The sequence below is a fragment of the Nannospalax galili genome, unplaced genomic scaffold (genome assembly GCF_000622305.1).
Source record: "Nannospalax galili isolate Female #2095 unplaced genomic scaffold, S.galili_v1.0 scaffold983, whole genome shotgun sequence".
In the NCBI taxonomy this organism is placed as follows: domain Eukaryota; kingdom Metazoa; phylum Chordata; class Mammalia; order Rodentia; family Spalacidae; genus Nannospalax; species Nannospalax galili.
The window spans coordinates 177,879-199,608 of NW_008350255.1; the positions used below are offsets into that span (position 1 = coordinate 177,879).

Genomic DNA, 21,730 nt, shown 5'->3' on the forward strand with positions numbered 1-21,730 from the left:
CCTAGACTCAACAGAGCACTTCACAGGCATATATATGATCATATTTTATATATTTCAAAGCACTTGCACATTTTTTACTATGTTAAAACTCTCTTGCATCCATTTTGGAGGGCTATAATTTTATTCTTTCATTTAAACTTGGAAAATCAAGTGCAAGAGAGGTCCTGAGGCTTCCTCAAGGCCATTCAGCCACTAACAGGACCTGAAGTTTCTGATGTAAGGGTTCATCTGGAGTGGTGGTTCTCCAGGCATGGCCTATAGGCCACCAGCATCAGCCACACTAGAGAGCAAGGGAGGAAAGCAGAGCCCAGGATTCACCCAGACCTGCTAGCACCACAGCTCTGGAGGAGACGCTTCACCTGCATGTTGATAAGTTCCTGTGAAGCTGAGACACATTCAAACTTGAGAATCACTGGTCTGTAGTATATTGAATTACAAGACTGGTACAGCAATAACTCTAGAGAAGACAGAAAAAAAAGATAGGAAAATGATCGGCCTTCACCTTATGATCATGTTGACATCAGTGCCCACATCCAAGTTCTTGCCCTCTATTCCAGAACCTGCCAATTTGGTTCTCTCACACTTCTTCCTGAAGAATAAGCTCTGATTTCCTCCTCCAGCTAACATGGTGACATTTCGGAACTGGGAGCCTCCTCATAAGGGAAGCTCTGAATCCTCTTCCAGCCTCAGGCTAATTTTTAGATCTCTCATCAGCTGGCTCTCAGACACCACATCAGAGGTACACTGGCATTGTCGCAGTGCAGTGGGCCGCTGGTCTGTTACTATCCTCAACCTTCTGAGGACCTCTTCAACAGCCTTCTTGCAGATGTGCTTTGGAAGCCCCCTACCCTCTCTTCCCCCCCCCGCCCCGGGGAGGCCCACCTAGCCCTACAGCTCTTTCTGGTCAGCCTGTTCGTGCCTTGCTCTCAGAGGTAATGAAGGTGAAAGCCAGAAGATGATGGTTGCTCATCACTCTTTGGACTCCACTATCGGGATTTCTGGGTTTCTTGAGGGTACAGCATCTATGGTTTTATGAGCACTCTTACCACAGGGGTTTTGAGTACTTGCCCTAGTGTCAGTCACCTGTTTAGAGCCAGTGCAATATCCCCCTTACTCCTTAATACTTGAAGTCATTTCTCTCTAACCCCTTCCTTAGCTCTTACAGGACAACGGCATCTCAAGTTGTCATCTAGAAAACGAATGTTTTAAACCATGCTTCCAGGCCTCATGCTTTGTTCTCGTTTCATTTTCTTGTTGCTGTGATAAAATACCCTGACCAAAAGCAACCTAAGGGAAGATAGGGTTTGTCTGGCTTACAATTTCAGGTCCTAGTCCATCACTGAGGGGAAGTCAATGCAGGAACTTGGAGGTAAGCCTGCCTGCTGTTCCACACAGCAGCACTTCCGCCCAAATGACTCAGTTCACAGCCAGAAAAGTGCAGCAGGAATCACAGACGGTGCCACTTGGTGGCAGGCAGGCAGGCTTATGCCCAGCTAGCTTTATCATACAGTTCAGGACCACCTGCCCAGGAAGGGATTGGTGCTGTCCTCAGTGTTCTGGACCCTCTTACATCAATTAACATCAAGACAACCCCCTACAGACATGCCCACAGGCCAAGCTGATCTAGGAAATTCCTCCATTGAGATTTTCTTCCCAGATAATTCTAAATTGTGTTGACAGTTAAAGCTAATGAGCATATGCTTTATGTGAGGAAGGCTGTAGAGCTGTCTACCCATCTATCAGGCTCTGTAGCCTGTGGGTGCAAATGAGGCATGTCCTGATGTCCAGACTCCAGTTCCCCTTGGTCCTCTCATCCACAGGAGCTCAGCTCTTCATGTTGGACTCTCCTAGTCAACCTAGAAGAGCTTCCTGAGGGGCCACATGAGAATCTATCTGCTTGTGCCCTTCTCCCTGGCTCCCAGTCAAGGAACTCTTTCCTTTTGTTGCTGCCTGGGCTGTGAGTTCTCAGCACAGCAGAACTCTTCCCACCTACAGACAGGAGAATTCCCAAGGGCTTGGGCAACTCTTAGGTGAAGGCCAAGCCTCCCCTTCTTACCTGGGCCCCAACAACCTCTCTTGAGCCCGTGGACCCTCTATTTCTACAGATATCAACTCTTGATTTAATTTAGTCATTCTCAACCAAGGCTTCCTATTTATGAAAAATGCTTTTTTTAAAGATACTTTTGTTAGCCTGAAAAGAATCATAATAGGGCCTGAAAAGATGGCTCAGTGGTTAAGAGCACTGACTATTCTTACAGGGGACCCAGGTTTGGTTGCCAGCACCCACATGGTGGCTAACAACTGTTAACAACAGCAAACCTGCCCGGCTTTGCTGGGATTAAAGGCATGCGCCACCACGCCCGGCCCCACACCTCAAATTTTGTAACATTCTGAATACTCATGTGATCTATGTGACCCCTGTGGAAATGTACCTCTTTAGTCTAAGAACTCTGCTCTGAACTTTCTCTTTATAGGCGCTAATCAGGGAGTTTGATCTACAGAGAGATGAACACCATGCCATATTTCTCCTGTATCTTTCTCGGGTACCCTTAAACACAATTCCTCCCTCCATTAGTTCTAAGTGAAACCTGGGTTCACAGACTTATCTGGAGGACCCAGTCCACCACCACCTCACAAGCTCCATAAATGCCTAGACTTCAGTATACTCAAAGGACTTGTGACTTCCCAACACGACATCACCTTCTAGCCAGCAAGTCAGTCTTTTCCCATCTTTACTCTGTTCCCCCAGTCTGCCACCTGTTCTCACCTGTGCTCATCCTGAATTCTGAAATCACTCTGTGAGCTGCTCTTCGTGTTCTCATGGTCTCCTCCTAATTGAAAGGTGCTGTGGGGCAGAAGCATAGGCCAGTGTTTCTGCAAGAGGAAGAAAGGAACATGTGCTATTATGGGGGGAGTGCTGGGATGAATTCTTGCCAAGTTGGCCATGTTCATTCCCGCTATGGGGTCTGAGTCTCCATCCTAATTGAGAGAGTGGGCAAAATGTTCTGTCAGGGAATTCCAGCTGTGGTAGGCTATGATTTGATGGGTCTGGGCAAAGCATGGACCAAGTAACTTAGTCTTGGCTGTGTCTCCTTCTCCAGAACATGATGCTTCCAGAAGGGAGGCTGGAAAATACAGCCTGGGGCCGGTAGAGAAACCAGCAGACTTTTGGCTTCTCAAATTTCACTGTGGTCATAATTTTGCATCTGTGCAGCACCATGATTCTAACTCATAAAGAATGCCAAGTTGAGGGATGCGGTTTTCTCTCCAAATACTTGCTGCGAATTGAGGGAGCTGGTATGTTGACCTGGCCTAGGAGCTAGTTACAGCCCAGGAACTTAAGACACCTTGCTTTGTGTTTCACTTCCTTTTTTGTCTCTGCTTGGTTTTGTTGTCTTTTCCCCAGCGGTCACTTCAGGAACCTGAGGAAACCCTGGTCATCGCCTTGTACGATTACCAAACCAGCGATCCCCAGGAGCTTGCGCTGCAGCGCGATCAAGAGTACTACCTGCTGGACAGCTCCGAGATCCACTGGTGGCGAGTTCAAGATAAGAACGGGTGAGGTCTTCTCCTCATGCTACCCCAGTATTCCAAGCTCTGTGGGATCAAAGGAATATGGGATTGCTTGCCCCACCTCCCTCAGCTGCCCCCAGGATAAATTAGGAGAACTGAGCTGAGCACAGTGGGAGGGGCAGTGAACCAGCAGTGAAGGACTTTCTTCAGAAGTGACTGGGAGGTTCCAGGTTTATAAACTTCAGTGTAACCCTTCCCTGCCCTAAACACGTCTAAAAGCACCTGTATTTTTACACTGACATTGGCAGTTTGGGAGATGGGCAACTCGCTCTGCAAAACACTGACATTCTTGAGTGTTTAAGTGCAGCTAAAGGTACATCACACGGTGAAGTCAGTGGAAAGAAAAGGTGTGTAGAGATGGCACAGATCGGCAGTTGTGTTAGAAAGATTCAATTGGTGCCAGAGATTTAGTAGTGCAATCCCTAAATGATTAATGGAAAAAATAAGATTCTACAAGTACTGATTGCCTACTATGGGATTTTTGAATGAAAAATATCTCATGAGCTCTTCTCTAATCTGAAACAATCTAAAAATTCTTATATATTAAATGTCAATATTATGAGATTATTATTAATTTCAAAACATGAAAAATAAAATATTAGTACCCCACATCAATATTTCTCCAAAAAAAGAGAAAAAAACCCACCTAAGGTTGAGAGAAGAGCACAATGATAAGTGTTTTTATGTAACATGTGCAATGTTCTGAACAAAAAGAAGACATTTAGAAAGTAAATTAACCATAGAAAGAGGTATACATAAAAAGTCACCATTTGCTGCTACATCAATTCCAAAATCACAGTGATGCTTCCTGGTACATCCTAGACACAAAAGCCCCCCACAGCAAATATGTTCTTTTTGTGCTTAGATGAGCCCTTGTCTTTGTTTTTTGTTTTGTCCTTGAAAGACTTATCTTGAAATTTTTCTTCTCAGTAATAGACTTACCTCTTTTTACCACAGTTGTGTGGTGTTAGATTATACAATTGAATTATAAGTACTTAAATAACCTTTTATGGTGAGACATTTCATTTCCAAATAGTTTCTCTTTTGTTTCAAACAGAGCTTCAGTGAAGATCTTGAAGAGTTTATATATTAGCAGTGTTTTGATTGTATGCATATAGATCACATTTCTAACTATGGAACTCTTGGCTCATGCTAAGTCAGTGTATATATTTCTTCATTTTGATGGATAATGTCCCCTAAAATCATACCAAATTTGCATTCCCCCAACAGAAATATAGGAGAACCAACTGTGAGTAACACAAAGCTTGGAGAGGGTCGGAGGAAAGAAAGGGAAAGAGAGAAGAAGGAGTATGTGTAGGTCGTGAAACTAGAAAGAGACCTGGGGCCAAGGAGGAAGGTGGGGAATTGAGAGAGTATGGAATGCGGGTGAGGAAAAACAGAAGCAAGAGCCGGGGTGAAGGGAGGCAACAGTCCGCACAAGGCAGAAGGGGCTGAGGGCCGTGGAGGGAGCGAATGAGCGTGCTACATAGAGACACAAATATTCACATGAAAAAGCCATGCTGAAATCCATCACCCTGTGTGCTAACCTAGCATTTTGAATGTGAAATAAATATTAAAAGAAGCAAAGCTCATCTGATGCTGAGAGAGAGAGAGAGAGAGAGAGAGAGAGAGAGAGAGAGAGAGAGAGAGAGCGGTATGAGATAATGTTTAACCTAAAGGACTGTTTGCTTTACACTCATTCAATCTTACTTTCTGAAGTTGCCTTACTGGGTAGAGGAAGAGGCAGAAGTGAGGTATGTAAAATGTGATTAGATCAACAACTGTGGTTTGAAAAGTGGGGTAGCTTTCTAGCTAAGAGTAGAGCCCAGAACCCCTCCCCCAGAACTTCTCTGGCTAGCTGATTTTCCTGCTATGGGGAGGCTCCTCTCAGAAGCAGATACAAGAAGACCCAGTCTGTAAATACCACAAGAATTTACTCAGAACTCGCCAACCGTCACCTGGTGTTATTTAGCACACCTAATGTACCAGGAAATTTTTTCTTGTAGCTCATTCCCAAATGACAGTTTACCTTTTGATCTGAGGAAAGGCTCAAACCTGCACTCGGGAAAACCAAAGAGTACCTCTGGAGAGCAACCACTGTTCTGGGGATTTCCTTAGTCAACAGTGTAATAGTCTGGCACTGAAGGAAGAGAGAGGACTTGGACCTCAGTGTCCACTACCGTTGTAGAAGGTGGTCAGAGGCAAGTCATTGGCCCTCTGTGAGCCCACTTCCTTGTCTGTAAAAAGCAGATGATAATACCACCTTTGGTTCACAGTGTTGAGAAACTCAGAGCGATAATAGACGCAACAGAGCTTCTAAATTCTATGTGTTCACATACAAATGATGAGAACTAATGTCATTTGTATAGATAACACAGGATGTGCGTGTGTGTGTGTGTGTCTGTGTGTCTGTGTGTCTGTGTGTGTTCATGTGTGGTCAAGAATAAAGGACAGAGATAAACACTGAATGTCTTCTTCAGCCACTCTCCACCTTATTTTCTGAGACAGGGTCTCTCACTGAACCCAGAGCTAGGGTTTTGACTAGACTGGCTGGTCAGTGAGCCACAGGGATATGTCTGTCTCTACCTTCCCAGGGCTGGGATAACAGACACATGCTGTAGCACCCCACTTTTTATGTGGGTACTGAGGATCCACATTCAGGTCAGACTTGCACAGGAAGTGATTCACCCACTGAGCCATCTCTCTAGTCCCAATAACACAACTGTGGTTAGCATATTAAAATATTCATTTTAATGGGGTATGGTGGAATGCACCTTTAATCCCAGCACTCTAAAGGCAGAGGCAGGCAGATCTCTGTGAGTTCAAGTCCAGCCTGATCTACTTAGCAAGTTCCAGGCCAGCCAGGACTACATAGTGAGACACAGTCTCAGAAATATTATTTTGGTCAATAGCAAAAATGCTATTTATTCCATTAACACACACATATGTATGTATAATGGTATGGAAAATAAAATTAGGAAAAGTCCAAGAGAGGGAGAAATATGGACTAGCAAATTTCGGAACATGCTTTGGCAGGGGTTTCTTGAGTTTTGTGTTAAAGGTGACTCTAATGTGAGCATTCCAATTCTCCAAAGGTATACCATGATTGATTAGCTATGTCTGTCTGGGAATAAGATAAGACAATCATCCTGTACTTGGCATTGCTAATCTTGATTTCTTCAATTTACAAAACATCTCTGACATAGATTATACATTCCCTGTTGAATATAATGATTAGGTTAAAACTTGCCTTATTTTAAAAAATCTGAAGACTTTACAGAGGAAAAAGAAAGAAAATAATAGACATCTTTTTAACACTTTTTGGTAGAGTATAGAAGGATTTCATGTGTAATCAGGTTTAGATCCCTCACTTCATAGGTAAGAATCAGAATCACAGAGAGTTGAAGAGATTATGCCAGTTTCTGGTGTTGAGACATGAACACAAAAGGGCTTCAGGACTACAAAGCTGGGCACAATGTAAAAAGTGTTGAGTCTTATTAATTTCTTTTTTAAATTTGTTTTTGTTTTATGTGTATGAGCATTATGCCTGCATGTGTATAAGTGCATCTGTGTCATGCAGTGTCAGCAGAGGACAGAAGAGGGTGTTAGATCCCCTGGGACTGGAGTTACAGACAGTTGTTAGCCACCATGTGGGTGCTGGGATTCAAACCCAGGTCTTCTGTAAGAACAGTCTGTGCTCTTAACCGCTGAGCCATCTCTCCAGCCCAAGAGAATCTTGTTAATTTATTATGGTTTTTTTCATTTATACACTATTATTAACTTTTGCTCAAAGGTGACTCCCCATCTCTGAATCTAGCCTGACTTTAGCCCTTTTTGGGGGGGTTCACATGGGGTCTCACACAGGGTCTCACACTGGGTCTCACACAGGGTCTCACACAGGGTTCACACAGGGTCTCACACTGGGTCTCACACTGGGTCTCACACTGGGTCTCACGGGGTCTCACAGGGTCTCACAGGGTCTCACACTGGGTCTCACACAGGGTCTCACAGGGTCTCACAGGGTCTCACACTGGGTCCCACACTGGGTCGCACAGGGTCTCACACTGGGTCTCACAGGGTCTCACAGGGTCTCACACTGGGTCTCACACTGGGTCTCACAGGGCCTCACAGGGCCTTACACTGGGTCTCACACTGGGTCTCACACTGTACTGAGGCTGGCCTGAAACTCACCATGTAGCCCAGACTGGCCTTGAGTTCATTGTTTCCCTCTTGCTTCAGCCTCTTACGTACTGAGGTCCCAAGCTTTGCCGTTGTGCTCCGCTTTACCTTATCCTTTTTTCTCATGGTTCTATTCTGAAGAGCTTAAGTAGGAGGGCTTTGAATTTGAAAGCTTATAGTATGTCTGTGGACACTGTGCCAGGACCTGTGGTTGGAAAGTCTTTTTTTTATCTTAATAATTTTGGTTTCCTTGCTTTAAAATGATGGCATAGAGTAGAAAGATTACTGATTATGACAAAACATCATTATAGAAAATAAAGACTGAATGGTATTTTTTTTCTAGTAGAGGAAATTTCACAATGAGAACATCAAGCAGAACCTTTTAAGTTATATTGCCATTTGATAGTTATTCTATTTTGTATTTTAGGGATAAAATACATTGCTTTTAGCAGAGAGCTCACTGCTGCTATTTGTATCAGTTGTTTTATTCTAAAATTCCAAGGAATGTGTACTTCCCTCTTTTAGATGACTCTAGACAGGTTAAATCTATGAAATAAAGATGTAAAAATCAGTTCTCTGCTACTTTAAACACTAACTTCCCTTTTTACAGGCACGAGGGATATGCACCAAGCAGTTATCTGGTGGAAAAATCTCCAAATAACCTGGAAACCTATGAGTAAGATATTTTATTTGTTTTTGAAAAATAGGGTACAATGGCTTCCTCCCTAGGTCAAGTGTAAATTATTAGTTGGCTATAGAAATACCACATGGCTTCTTTCCTGGCCTGCTTTTTTCTCTCCCAATCTCTGAGCACTAAAATGGTGAAGGTTCAGCCCAAACAAGAGGAGGGATGTGTTCCGTGTACCGCTACTCTCCTGTTTCATAGAAGGGTGATTTTTTTCAGGTCCCTTGAAAAGATTGTGTAAAAGAGAAATCTACTGGGAATCCCAGAAATATTGGTGTCACTGGTGTCACTGTGTACACTGAATAAAATATAAACTGACTTAAACATGGTTTAACATAATATCATCAATAGTAGGGAAAGATTAAAACCATAGATGGTAAGTGTCTATTTGGGTCATACTAAGTATTTATCTCCAAGCTGTCATTTAGAAGAAAAATTTATTGATACAGTTTTAATGGAACTTCTATTTGTTTGATAAAATTTGATTATGGTGTACAAAGTACCCTCCGTGTATATGTACTCCCCAGCTTGGGGGCTAGACGGTCCACAGTAGCAATGTGCACACCTACCACTTAGATCTTGTTTCTGCATAACTCTCCCCACTAGAGAGAGGCATAGGAAGCAATGCCTAATACAGATTCCAAGGTTGAGGTAGGGAAAGAACAAGATCTGGGAAGATCTTGTTGCACTAGATGCCCCGGCCAGCAGGGCAGGTGATGGAGACTCGAACTCCCAGGGACCTGGAATGATGGGACAAGAGGCACGAAGAATGACAGCAAGACAAAGAACTCTGATCAAGCTGCCAAAGTTTATTTTTCCATGGGGATTCTTATACGGGCTGAAGCGGGAAGTTAGCTGGGGAAGAGGGAGGGAAGGTGTTGTCTCAACGGGTTAATGAATGTCCCTTAGGATGAGGGGACCTGGTGCCATGGTCTGGTTGCAGGCTAAGGAAATTGGTGTGCTTGTTCAGGCTTATCTTGAGTCATCAGAAAGGTTGCTTATCTTAGGGGGCAGGGAGGACTGATCAGCAAGTTCTCCGGAGGATGCTTGCCCTGGGGGGCAGGGAGGGCTGCCAGGCAGCATGGTCTCCCACAACTAGAAAATTTTAAAAAGTAATTTTAAAAAATTATTTTTGCCAGGCGTGGTGGTGCATGCCTTTAATCCCAGCACTTGGGAGGCAGAGGCAGGCAGATCTTTGTGAGTTCAACGCCAGCCTGGTCTACATAGTGAGTTCCAGGACAGCTGGGGCTACAAGGAGAGCCTGTCTCAAAAAGAAAAAAAAATATTTTTAAAAAACTGGGCTTGATAGCCCATGTCTTTAATCCCAGCACTCAGGTGGCAGAGGCAGGCTGATCTCTGTGAGTTCAAGGCCAGTGTGGTCAACATAGCAAACTCCAGGCCAGCCAGGGCTATACAGTGAGACCTTGTCTCAAAAACACCCTGTCTCAAAAACAAAAAACAAAGTGAACCAAAAAACAAGTTCTTTTTAATGGTGTAATCACATCAAACAGGCATGGAAGTAAAATTAAAAAACTCCCACTGACCAAATTGGAACAATTTGAGTATCAAAATAGGTAAGGGTAGTAGTGGACTCATTGAGCAAAATAATGATCTATAAGAAATAAATTAATAGATAAGTAACTAAATAAAACAAAGTTAATGCTAACTAATGGATGCAAAAATGATGATAAGCTTGAAAATCACTGTTTGTAACTCAAAGTATCAATTCAAGCAAAATTTGTCAGTGAATGTCACAAACAGGGAGTAAAATGTGATGATGCAGTGTGCTTACAGGTTCAAAGTTATTCTTTCATAAATCAGTTGTAACTACAAAATGGAGACAACTGGTAGACCTGATCTTATGATTAATATACCAGTATGGATCCCAAATATTATCTGTTACTCCTTTCTGAAAGCATATACATGTTATTTTAGTCATGAGAATAAACCAACAATCCAAATTAAGGAATATTCTATCAAATAAGTAGCCTATAATATTTTTTAAAATTAAGTATGGAAGCCACAAAAGGCCAAGAAATTGATCTATGTTAAAGGAAACTAAAGAGATATGGTACCTAAATGCACAGGTGATCCTGGATTAGACCTGGAACCATGAAAATATTATATTACCAACATGTATTAGAGAAACTGATAAAAATTTTTGTCAGGACTACAATTAGACAAAGTATTGAATAGATGTTAAAATTCATGGAAATAAACAGTATTTTAGGAGTAAAAGTCAATTCTCAAGTAGTTCAGGAAAAGTATATACCAGTGCTATGAGATGGCTCAGCAGGTAATGGGCTTGCTGTACAAGCCTGATGACCTAAGTTCAAGCCATGGAGCTCACATGAAGGTGAAAGGAGAGACTATTGCCACATAGTTGTCCTCTGTCCTTCACATGTGAGCCCCTCCCACACACATCATGCACACACAGTAATAAATACTTTAAATATGCCTACTCATATGTTTAGAATAAACTTTTAGCCACTGGTTCATCTAGGTGAAGGGTCTGTGGGCATTCCTTTATACTATTTTATGGCTTTTCTACAAATATGAAATGATTTTTTAAACTTTATTGTTGTGTGTGTGCATGCGTGATTGTGTGTTAGACTGTGGGTGTGAGTGTGTGACATGATGGGTGTGTGGAGATCAGAGGACGACTTTGTCAAGTTGGTTCTGTCCTTCACCTTTAAGTCCTGGGGCTTGAACTTGGGTCCTCAGGATGGCTCAGCAAGTGCTTTAGTCACCAAAACATCTTGTTGACCCAGAATTTTTTTTTTAATTTTATGTACTCATGAAATAAAAAAATATATCAGAGCAGAATGTAAGATAATGAGGCCTTGTTGCACCTTGTTAGGGTTCCTGCGAGTTCAAGGTGGTCAGTGTACTTATTGCTGGAATTTGAGTCGATTCTGAGAGAAATGCTCTTTTTCTTAAGAGTCTCCCTCAACATTCTGATCAAGTGTTAGTAGCCTTTCCCTGGATTGAGAGATGATTCCTCATTTCCAGGAATGTTTGCTTACCCGAATGACATGTGCTTAACTGAAAAAAAGAAAATTCTTTTTTATAGTCAACACCTTTGGAGAGAAAAGAAAAAAATGGACATTTATTTCAAATGACCACTTGGCTAACTAGTTGTGTTTTGTTTTGGCATTTAATTGGAATAACTATTTATGATTCAGGAAGTGAATTAAAAGCGTCAACAAAATGAAAGACAATAGGGAAAGTTGGAACCCTGGGGCAAATAACATTGTATATTCCTGACCTAAGGGAATTTTAAGTCATGAAAAAATACAACATACAAACAGAACAATTGGTATGTGCCATGTGCCGGATACCTTTAGTGTCAACTTGACACACATGGGTTGAGGGAGCCTCAACTGGGGAATTTCCTCCATAGGACTGGCCTGTGGCCATGTCTGAGGGGCATCTTCTTGACTGTTGAGTGATGTGGGAGGGCCCAGCCCACTATGGGTGGTGCCACCCCTGGGCACGTGGGCCTGTGTTGCATAAGAAAGCAGGCCAAGCAGGGGCCAGGGGAGCAAGCCAGTAAGCAGCATTCCTCCATGGCCTGTGCTCCAGCTCCTGCCTCCAGGTTCCTGCCCAGAAGTTTCTACCTGATGAACTGTGAACCGGGAGATGGAAGACAAATAAACCCTTTCCTCCCCAAGTTGGTAGTGGTTGAAGTGTTTTGTCACAGCAATCGAGAAACAAACTAGAACAGGTCATATCTATACCATTCATTCATTGCCAGCGTGCATTTTCTGGGTTGTGGAATCCAAGCTAGAAAATGGCATAAACAAACATTCATATAGTTCATATATAGATAGCTGCACAAGAGCTTTTTTATTCTTGAACTTAATTTTGATTACTTTCAGGTGAGTTTTGCATAAGAACTCAAAGATGTACCATAGTAACATCATCTTGCGTTGGTAATTTTCCTGGATTCAGGTATCCTGCCTTGGTTTGGAGGCATGACCTTGGACAAGTCACAGTAATATTCTATTGTTCGTGGAGATGTCATATAGTACATGTCTGAAACTGATAGTTCTGAACCCAGTGCACACTGTGCTTTTCCCCATCTGTGCAGGCTATGGAAAAGTTTACTTTAAATTAGATATAGTAAGAGATAACTAATAACTAATAATGAAATAGAATGGCTATAACAATACACTGGGATAAAAATGGCTATCATGGCTATTCTTGTACTTTGCGGCATTTTAAGTAAAATAGGGGTTACTTGAACACAGACACAGCAATATGTGGCAGTCTATCTGGTAATCCACATGGCTACTAAGTGACTAATAGGTGATGGAATGCTGTAGTGATGCTACAGAGTGGATATCCAGGTGGTGATTCATGTCCTAGGTGGAACAGAGCCGGACAGTGTGAGATTTCATCCCACTGCTCAGAACAGTACACAATTTAAAGCATATGAATTGTTTATTTCTAGAATTTTCATTTAGTACTTTTGGACTACTGGTTGACTATGGGCAACTGAAATCACAGACAACAAAACTACTGAGAGGCTAGTGCACCTCACTGAGTTCTAACCCCTTCTTTGTCAACCAAAGGATCAGACAGGACCACGGCAGACAAAACGTGACACATCCTGGCATCCCCCTCTTGACTCCCTGTTCACTAAACTCAAGCAAGCCTTACTCTAGGACACAATTATCCAGTGAACCCAGACTTGCTTCAAGCTTCAGATGCACAGCTAGAAGCCACTGCTATGTGCTCGAGTTTGCACGAGATGAAGCATGTCTGCCATCCTCAGCTCAGCTCTGGGGGCTGTGGAGGTACACAGTCGGTTCTGTCATACCACATTCAAAAAGCTCAAGGGAATCCCGATTCTCTTACATATCGCCGTTCTCAAGTAGTCAAATATGTTTAGAACGTGCTCTTTCTTCACCACTTAGAATTTCTCCTGGATTTATTCATTTCCAAAATTAATTATCAGCTGATAGTCATTCTACTGTCTCTTATCTAGTAAGTAATTACAGTGGTCAGGATATGGCTCAAACATTGTAATGATATTGAAAAAAATTTCTAAAAACCTTTCCTAGTCTGACCATGTATTATAATGTTACTTTCATCAGATACAACAGTTATGAAAATACTTTTCAAAAGATCTGGAAGACCAGTCTTAAGAGAAAAACATGGCAACTACTTCAAAAAGGATGTTTGCTAAACTTGCAAATTGGTGTTAACTGTTTTAGAGCTGCTTAACACCCTCCCACTTACGGCCACCCCCTGACTCATGAAATGGAGATGGGAAATTTTTTCTAAAACAGAATCATGGAAAATTTCCAACTTGCACAAAAGTAGACAGTAATGTAATGAATGCCCTGAAACCCAGCTTCAACAATTATGAGTATTATGCCAACTTTTTTTCATTCTTTTTCTCTCCAAGTAAGTAAACACCTTACTACCTGGAAATGGATCACAGCTCTGTTTTGAGTTTGAAAGCACTGGTAGAGGCAGAAGGCAAACACATGATTTTCTAGTATTGTCTTTTACTGTTGAGTTTCTCAAAACTGCCAGTGACACGTGACTTTTTCTGCTTCCAGGTGGTACAATAAAAGCATCAGCCGAGACAAAGCTGAAAAACTTCTCTTGGACACAGTAAGTCTCCTTAAGCTGTCTAATGACTTAAAACAAATTGTGCCGTTTCCAACCATACTATGATTTATACCAATGTGGTGGATTCATATGTTGGATTAACAATGGCTTTCATGTCTGATGACAATATTCTGAGAATTTTCAGGAATCGAAAACACAGGAAAGGAAACCTGCAAGGGCCCTGGGCTCCATGTTAGTATTGCACCACAGTGAGCTTGACCCTGGGCAGCCTCAGGGCTTCTCTGCCTAAGTCAGGGGTCAGATTCTGCCTGAAGGAGCTATGATTTAAAGGAAGATAATTTTTCATCTACAGCATCTTCTCTGAAGCCATGCAGTGTGGCAGCGGGACTGACCTCCCCCAGAGATCTCAGGTTTAAGGGCAAGAGGGGTAAAAAGAGAGAAAGCATCATATGTGTGATGGGACGGGTACCCAGTTCTGATCTCATTCTGACATCAACTCAGTGTGTGACTATGAGACTTCACTTCTTCCTCCTGGGACCCTGTTGTCAGTGAGGACATGGAGGCTGCCTGTGTACTCCTGGCCCTGTGCACACAGTCAGTCACAGCCATGACACTGGGAACCCACTGGGAACTATGACACCCTCTAAGGAGTTAGAGGCCAGGGTAAGGGAAGCCAAGATCAAAGGAACTGAGAAAGTGTACATGGAGGCGAAGGAGCTGAGCTTCTTGTGTTCTTGTTTCTCCTTGGTTCTCAGCATGTAATGATCTCCTGTGGTTCCCAATAGACTACATATTTCAACTGCTGTGAGATGCTTATAAATACATATTCTCAGGAGCCATTGGGATGGCTCGGCAGGTAAAGATACTTGCTGCAAAGCCTGATGACCTAAGTTCAAGCCCAAATGACGGAAGAAGAAAATGACTCCTACAAGTTGCCTTCTGGCCTTCACATGAGCAGCATGGTATGTGTGTATGCATGCACACACCCACACACATGCACACATACACCACATAATTTAAATGTAATTCTCTGGAATCTGTATTTTAAGTAGGGGTTACGATGCATATGTAACCAGCTTGTCTCCTGACCCCTCTGCCTCTGTTGTTGGAAAACATAGTAAAACTCATGTAATAACTAATTATGAGGAGCACAGAATTAAGACCCCTAATTATGCTGTGCTTAAGCAAGGACATTTTCATTATGTTCCATCATATCATTAATAAAATCTATGGAGCCATTTAAATAGCCCACATCAATGACTACCTGAAAGTGATTCTTACTGTTCAGCAGTTCTTTTGAGACATTGAAATATATTTTGCTTACTCAGGCTGTTGACAGTCTTCCTTGCTGATAATTTGAATTCCTTTACCAAATCTGCTCTTCCTCCTTAGGTGCTTCCAAGGGCAAGCTTCAGGTGGTCTCTGTCAGCTGGACTCTGGACAGTTAGAAAGCAATGACATTTTCTTGCATTTTGTTTTCTTATGTGCTGTTGGACTCAATAGTTGTGTTGTTTCTCAGGTGTATTTAGTTTTCTTTTTAGTTTTTTGTCGTTGTTGTTGATTGTTTTTGTGGCAGGGTCTCCCTAGTCACAGCCCACCTGGAAGTCACAATGTGAACCAGTGTGGCCAACTGCCTCTGTCTCCTGAGGGCTGGGATTAAAGGTGTGTGTATTTACTTTTCTTATCCAACAAGTATGCAACTCTTTTTTTTTTCCATCCTTTTTCCTTAATTTATTTATGTCTTTGTGTTTAAAGTGCATTTCTTGTAGACAGCAAACAGTTGGTCTTGTTAAGACTGACAATTCAGCTTTATGATGTGTATTAATCATACTTTTCATTTAATTTACTCACTGAATAACATTATTTTTTTTTCTTCTTTGACTTTTTTTAATGGGGCTTTTGGCTACTCTAACATTCCCCCCTTCTGAAGAGGTAACCCTAAAATATTTTAAGGATTAGATAAAAGCTCCCAAATATTTTTGACATTTTTGGCCTTTGGAACAGAGTACGTTGCTAAGAGGCCCAAGGACATTGTGAGTTTTAGCCAAGAAAGAAACTGGCCATTTTTCTTTGGGGTCTTTTTACCCTAACTACTTAGCCAATTCCTACCTCCTATTATCACACCGTCCTCTGAAGAGGTTACCCAAATTGCCAGTGGGGAATCAGGATGCAGACCACTCTGGCTTCTTCCATGCTGACCAGGGATGCAGGGTGAGGCAATTGGAGTACCCCTTCAGTGGATATATCTAAAAGACTCCCAAATTGCATACCTCTTATCTTGAGAAGGAAAAGAAAGTCTTTGAATCGTGAATAGATGTGAAGGAGAAGTAAAGGCAAGAGTAGTTAGCATTACAAGTTCTAGACAGGGAACTAGAAAAAAGTCAGAACAAAGCAATTTTCAAATGTTCATATGACAGTCCATTGGAATTTCTTGACAAGGGCTTCCAAAAGCATCCCTCTATTGGGTTCCTCCTCATTTTTCTTTTGTCTTCCAAGGCTGGATGCTAGAGTGATAGATTCAGGATAAGTATATAACTCTTAAAAGAGGGATTGAGTTCTTTTTCTGTTACTAACTAAAGCTTGTAGAATACATACCTCTGTCTGCCTGTCTGTCTGTCTGTATATTTTTCCAGTTTTTCTTCTCCCCATTATACCTAGGTACCCCAAACTGTATTTAGCACAAAGTAGTTATCCAAAAAAAATCATTGCATGAATGAATGCATTAAATAATTAAGTATGTTTAAATCAATACCTATATGTAAGAACCTGGCTGGTCCTGAGTGTCACTGGGGCAACTTTAAAAACACAAGCTCTTGTATTCTAGACCTATCCAATCAACATGTCTTCAGGGGGCTCCCAAGTGATTATATGACTTAAATTAGTTTACAAACATTGAAAAGAATCTCCTCCATGTTCTGTTAATTCTTCAAATGTTGCCTCCTCTAAGGATCTTTCCTTCTACCTAGCTGTGGGATGTGATTTTATCACCTTTTAGCTGGTAGTGTAATGTTATTTCTCCAAGGACTCTGTCTATCCTTTGCTGTCAATCTCAGCAATTTGTCCTCTGTCTTAGCCCATGGAGATAGATGGTAAGTTCCTGTGAGCAGATACTCTTTTTTGGGGGGTGCTCTTTTTGAGACAGGGTCTCCCCGTAGCTCCAGCTGTCCTGGAACTCATTATGTAGACCAGGCTGGCCTTGAACTCACAGAGATCCACCTGCCTCTGCCTCCCGAGTGCTGGGATTAAAGGCGTGTGCCACCAGGCCTGGCCGTGAGCAGATATTCTTTAACTAACTCAGTGTACCCAGCAGCATCTCACACATTGGGTGACCCAAGCTTTACACAAGAGCCTAACCTAAGACATCAGTTTATCATACCTCTGTGATTTCAAGATGTCATCAAAGATGCAATATTGACTTAATAATGAGTTTGTTTCTAGAAAAGAGCCACCTGCAGAATGAAAGCTGGATATATATATATATATATATATATATATATATATATGTCAGAGATGCCTCCCAAGCGCTGGGATTAAATGTGTGCATCACCACACCCAGCTGAGACATATACTCTCAGCCCAGACAGCATGTCTCAGACGAAGACAAGCAATGTAATTCATGCTTCAACACATGCTACTCCATAGGGTAATTGGTAATAATAACCCTAATAGTCCATGTCCTGGGCTTGTGTTCCAAAAACGTTCTATGGACATTACTCGACTCTCCCAACAGCCTTGTAGGACATTTTACAGATGAGAAAATTGGCATTCATACATTTAACTAGGAAACATCTGGAATTCACAATATTATGGGCAATTACCCTAGAATTCCCTTTAAAGAGCATCTGGTTTGCCTCTGTATTGAAGGCAAAAAACTGGGGCCACATCCAGAAAGTGGATCCATGTACTATAGCAGATATGCTTCAAACACACACACAAACACACACATGGAGGGAGGGGAATCTATGGAGTCTAATGTTCCTAAATGTCCTTCAGGGTGGGACCAACCGCTGGAGCCTGGTTAAACTGCCAAGAGTAATATCTTTGAAAGAGACTGACTGCCCCTCTCTCAGCTACCATCAGCTGCAAATATTTCCTTATGTGGGGTTGGGGTTTCTTACCTACTGTTGTTGCCTCTTTATTTTTCTAAGTGGAGTAATGAAAAGCAAACCAAGACCTGAGTATGCTCGGAGGAACTGAGGGCCCCCCAGCAGCATTGTGCATGTGCCCCCAAGTCACTATCGGTGGCTGAGGCCCCCTCTCAGCTCCTTGCAGGAAGTGTGCGGTAAGGCACATGCTGCTGTCTTGCCTTCCTCAGAACTCTTAGCTGCCTCAGCCCCCAATAAGAGTTCCTGTAGCTCTCACCAAGTGCCACTCACAGCAGCTAGAGTGGAGAAAGAGCATGTTTCAGGGAAACAGAGCCTTCCATATTCCAAAGAGTTGACAGTCTCCTTTCCCAATGTTTGAGTACTTCCTCTTTATAACAGCTGAGCGCTGCTGTAATTACAACTAAATTTTTTTTTTTTTTCGGAAAAGCAATGACCTCTTTGAAAAAATAACACCAACAAAGCCAGTAAGATATTAATTGGGTGGAGGAGATGTTTGCACTCCCCTCTTCACAGACAGTTTGTGGGCGCCTGGTCTTTTTGGTTTCTATGTTTCTTCCCCTTTAGAACAAATGACATAATCAGATAAAATCTGCCTTTGCACGAGGTCTGTTTCTTCCTGTCTCGAGTTTAACCCATCACATCTCAATGATTTAGAGCAAAAGCTACATTTTTTGGCAAAAGGGGAAGAGCTAAAAACAAGCTACTCTACCTGCAGTGTGTAAATAAATACCATAAACAGCAAGCAGAGTGAAAGAATCCAGGCAGACATAAAGTCTCTACTCACAGCAGTCCAAAGGCGGCTCCTAGATGATGAATGGATTAGCAAATGTAGTCTGTCCGTACAGTGGAATGTCCCTCAGCCACAAGGAGTGAAGTCCTGATACATGTGACCACCTAGAGGGTCCTTGGAAGCAATATTCTAAGTGAAAGAAGTCCCTGGCAGAGAACCACACATTATGATTCCATTTACAGAAAATATCTACTATAGGCAAATCTATAGAGTCATAATCTTATTGGAATGCATTTCAATGTGGCTTCCTGCATGTAGTGTGTGTGTGTGTGTGTGTGTGTGTGTGTGTGTCTGTGTGTTTGTGTGTACATGCAAAAACTTCCTCCTTTGTGACTGGAGGTTGGAGGGACTTCTGTTATTCTGTACAGTAAATACTTTTCCCCATATATGTAAATGTGTGCAAGACCCTGTCAGACTTTCACTTATGGCCCTTACAGTGTCTGTTTGAAATAAATCATAATTGACAAGCTTTGCAATGTTGACAGCCAAGAAGAAGAAGAGTTAAGGACACAGTTCTTAAATCAGAATTCAGATTTACAGTTCTCACCAGGAATGGATGAACTGGCACATCCACCCCTGGATGCTGAGGAAACTGTCAACAGGGAGAGAGGTGCACTCTCCTGGCTTTCCCTTCTCCCCAGCTCCCTCCTGAGACTGGGAACTTTCTGTTTTTCCTTCTTCTGGCCCTCAGTGAAATTAGAACTGTGGGAAGAGACTGAGACATACAGACCCATTCAGGAACTCATGGAACTTCCAGGATAAGTCTTGGGCCCTGTGGGGGATGGAGAAGAGGTTGTAGTGTCTGTTGAATGGAGCATCATGGAGCAGGAGAGGTCATGGGCTTTGCTCAAGGACCAAAGTTCAAGGCCCAACTCTACTGCTCACTAGCTGCAGGCCATGGGAAAGCCACTTAAGTTCTGGCACTAAGTGTCTTTGTTGTCATAGAGGATAATGATGTCTAGACCGCAGCATTGTGGTGAGTCTGATGCGTGCTGAACTGTAAAGGTGAGGGTCTGTATCTGTCTGTTTTCATTCATGACCAATGTCAGTACTAGGACAGTCCCTGATCCATGTAGGACCCCAGGAAATGACTGTTGACTGTATAGTTGAAATGATGGCCATTATTACTGAAAATCTGTTCTGTGCCACGTAACGCTTTCTCCTTCCACAAGCAAAAAGGAGAACCAGGGTCAAAAACCTGACTTTTGAGATCACTAACCTTCCACTCTTTCTACCAAATCCAGGGAAAAGAAGGAGCTTTCATGGTCCGAGATTCCAGGACACCCGGGACATACACAGTCTCTGTGTTTACCAAGGCCATCATAAGGTACGGATGATTCTCACTCAGCTCAGCAGAGTAGAGAAGGCTGCTTCTGGTGACATATTACACACAGTGAGGTCCATCCATGCCATAGGCAGAGCCTCACTAGTGGTGACATGGCTTCCCCTGGCCCTGCTGCAAAAGTAGAGGCCAGAGAGGTCAAGGGCACAACTGGAGAGACAGGACTGGCTGGACACTAGATCTTCTTCTTGGCTATGGTTAGGCCTGATGGCAGAGCTCTAAAGACATCAGATACTTGCCCTGTATTTGGTGAGTACATCATTTAATATACAGAGTAACAGAAAATGTATTTTCACCTAGAGTAGAAAATTAATTCCAGGTGTGACTCTGCTGATACTATTTCTTGAGCCCTAACTATGCGTCAGAAACCTGGCAGAAAATTTCCAGTCCTAAGGAGTCCTAAAAGCCAATGCGCCAGGCTTGGTTCACATAGAAAACAGTAAGGTGTAAACCAGCAGGCTGAAACCTCCAGGCCCTTATGTTCCAACCAAGCAGCCAGCAAGGCCACAACTATGCACCATTTGTCCCTGAACCTCACTCTCCTTCTCTGTTAAAAGATGTTGAAAGGCTCTTGAGGTCACTTCTAATTAGAAAATAAATAAGGGGTCTAGAGAGATGGCTTAGCAGTTAAGAACACTGGTTGCTCTTTCAGAGGGCCTGGGTTCGGTTTCCAGCACCCACATGGCTAGCAACCATCCATAACTCCAGTTCCAGGAGATCCAATGCCCTCTCGTGACCACTGTGGGCATTGCATGCACGTGTCTCACATAGACACAGGCAAAACACTCATACACATAAAATAAAAATAAATCAAAAGCATTTTGAAAATGAGTAAGAACTTAGCAACTTGGCAATGAGTAAACTTGTAAGAATTCAGAGAGCAGAAAAATAATTTTCCTCTTGTTCTCAAACAGATTTTTAATGAATTTCATTAGCATTGAAAATGATGGGTTTCCCTATGACATTTTCATACACGTACATCATTGTCCTTTGCTCATAGCCCCCCTTACCTCCTCTTCCCCACACCAGCCCCCTTCTGCTCTCCTAATGGTCCATTCTTTCCTTCATATGTGATGTATGTATATATATTTAAGCCACACTCTTCCTGTCTTTTTCTTTCTCATCACCCAACCTTGTTCCCCATCCTCCTCTTGCAGACGCCTCCCTCCCCTTACGTACTCCCCTTTCTGTTTTCATGCCCTATGCAAGCATGTGTATTACTAAAATGAATTAGTTTATTATAAAATAGCAACAATAAATGTAGTTATATCTTAGCGTGAATTTATTAAAATATATTTATAAAACAAAATAGGGATAATTTTTTTTCAGGATTTTTTTATTCATTTATTTGCTTTTTTTCTTTGGCATACAGTGCAATGGTTTTCACTGCGACACTTTCATACATGTACAAGGAAGTTGTTCCTGCTTGTGCCTGTCCACTGCCCTCCCCCATCCCCCCCCCGCCTCCT

General features: G+C 42.4%; 1 protein-coding gene across 1 annotated transcript in view; it reads left to right on the plus strand.

Moving 5' to 3' along the window:
- Nucleotides 1-21,730, plus strand: part of Itk (IL2 inducible T cell kinase) — a 70,869-nt gene that overhangs the window by 33,223 nt on the left and 15,916 nt on the right. Inside the window, exons 6-9 of the mRNA XM_008847382.3 lie at nt 3,407-3,558; nt 8,363-8,428; nt 14,011-14,065; nt 20,164-20,246. Coding sequence (XP_008845604.1) covers nt 3,407-3,558; nt 8,363-8,428; nt 14,011-14,065; nt 20,164-20,246 — 356 coding nt within the window. The remainder of the gene's footprint in view (nt 1-3,406; nt 3,559-8,362; nt 8,429-14,010; nt 14,066-20,163; nt 20,247-21,730) is intronic.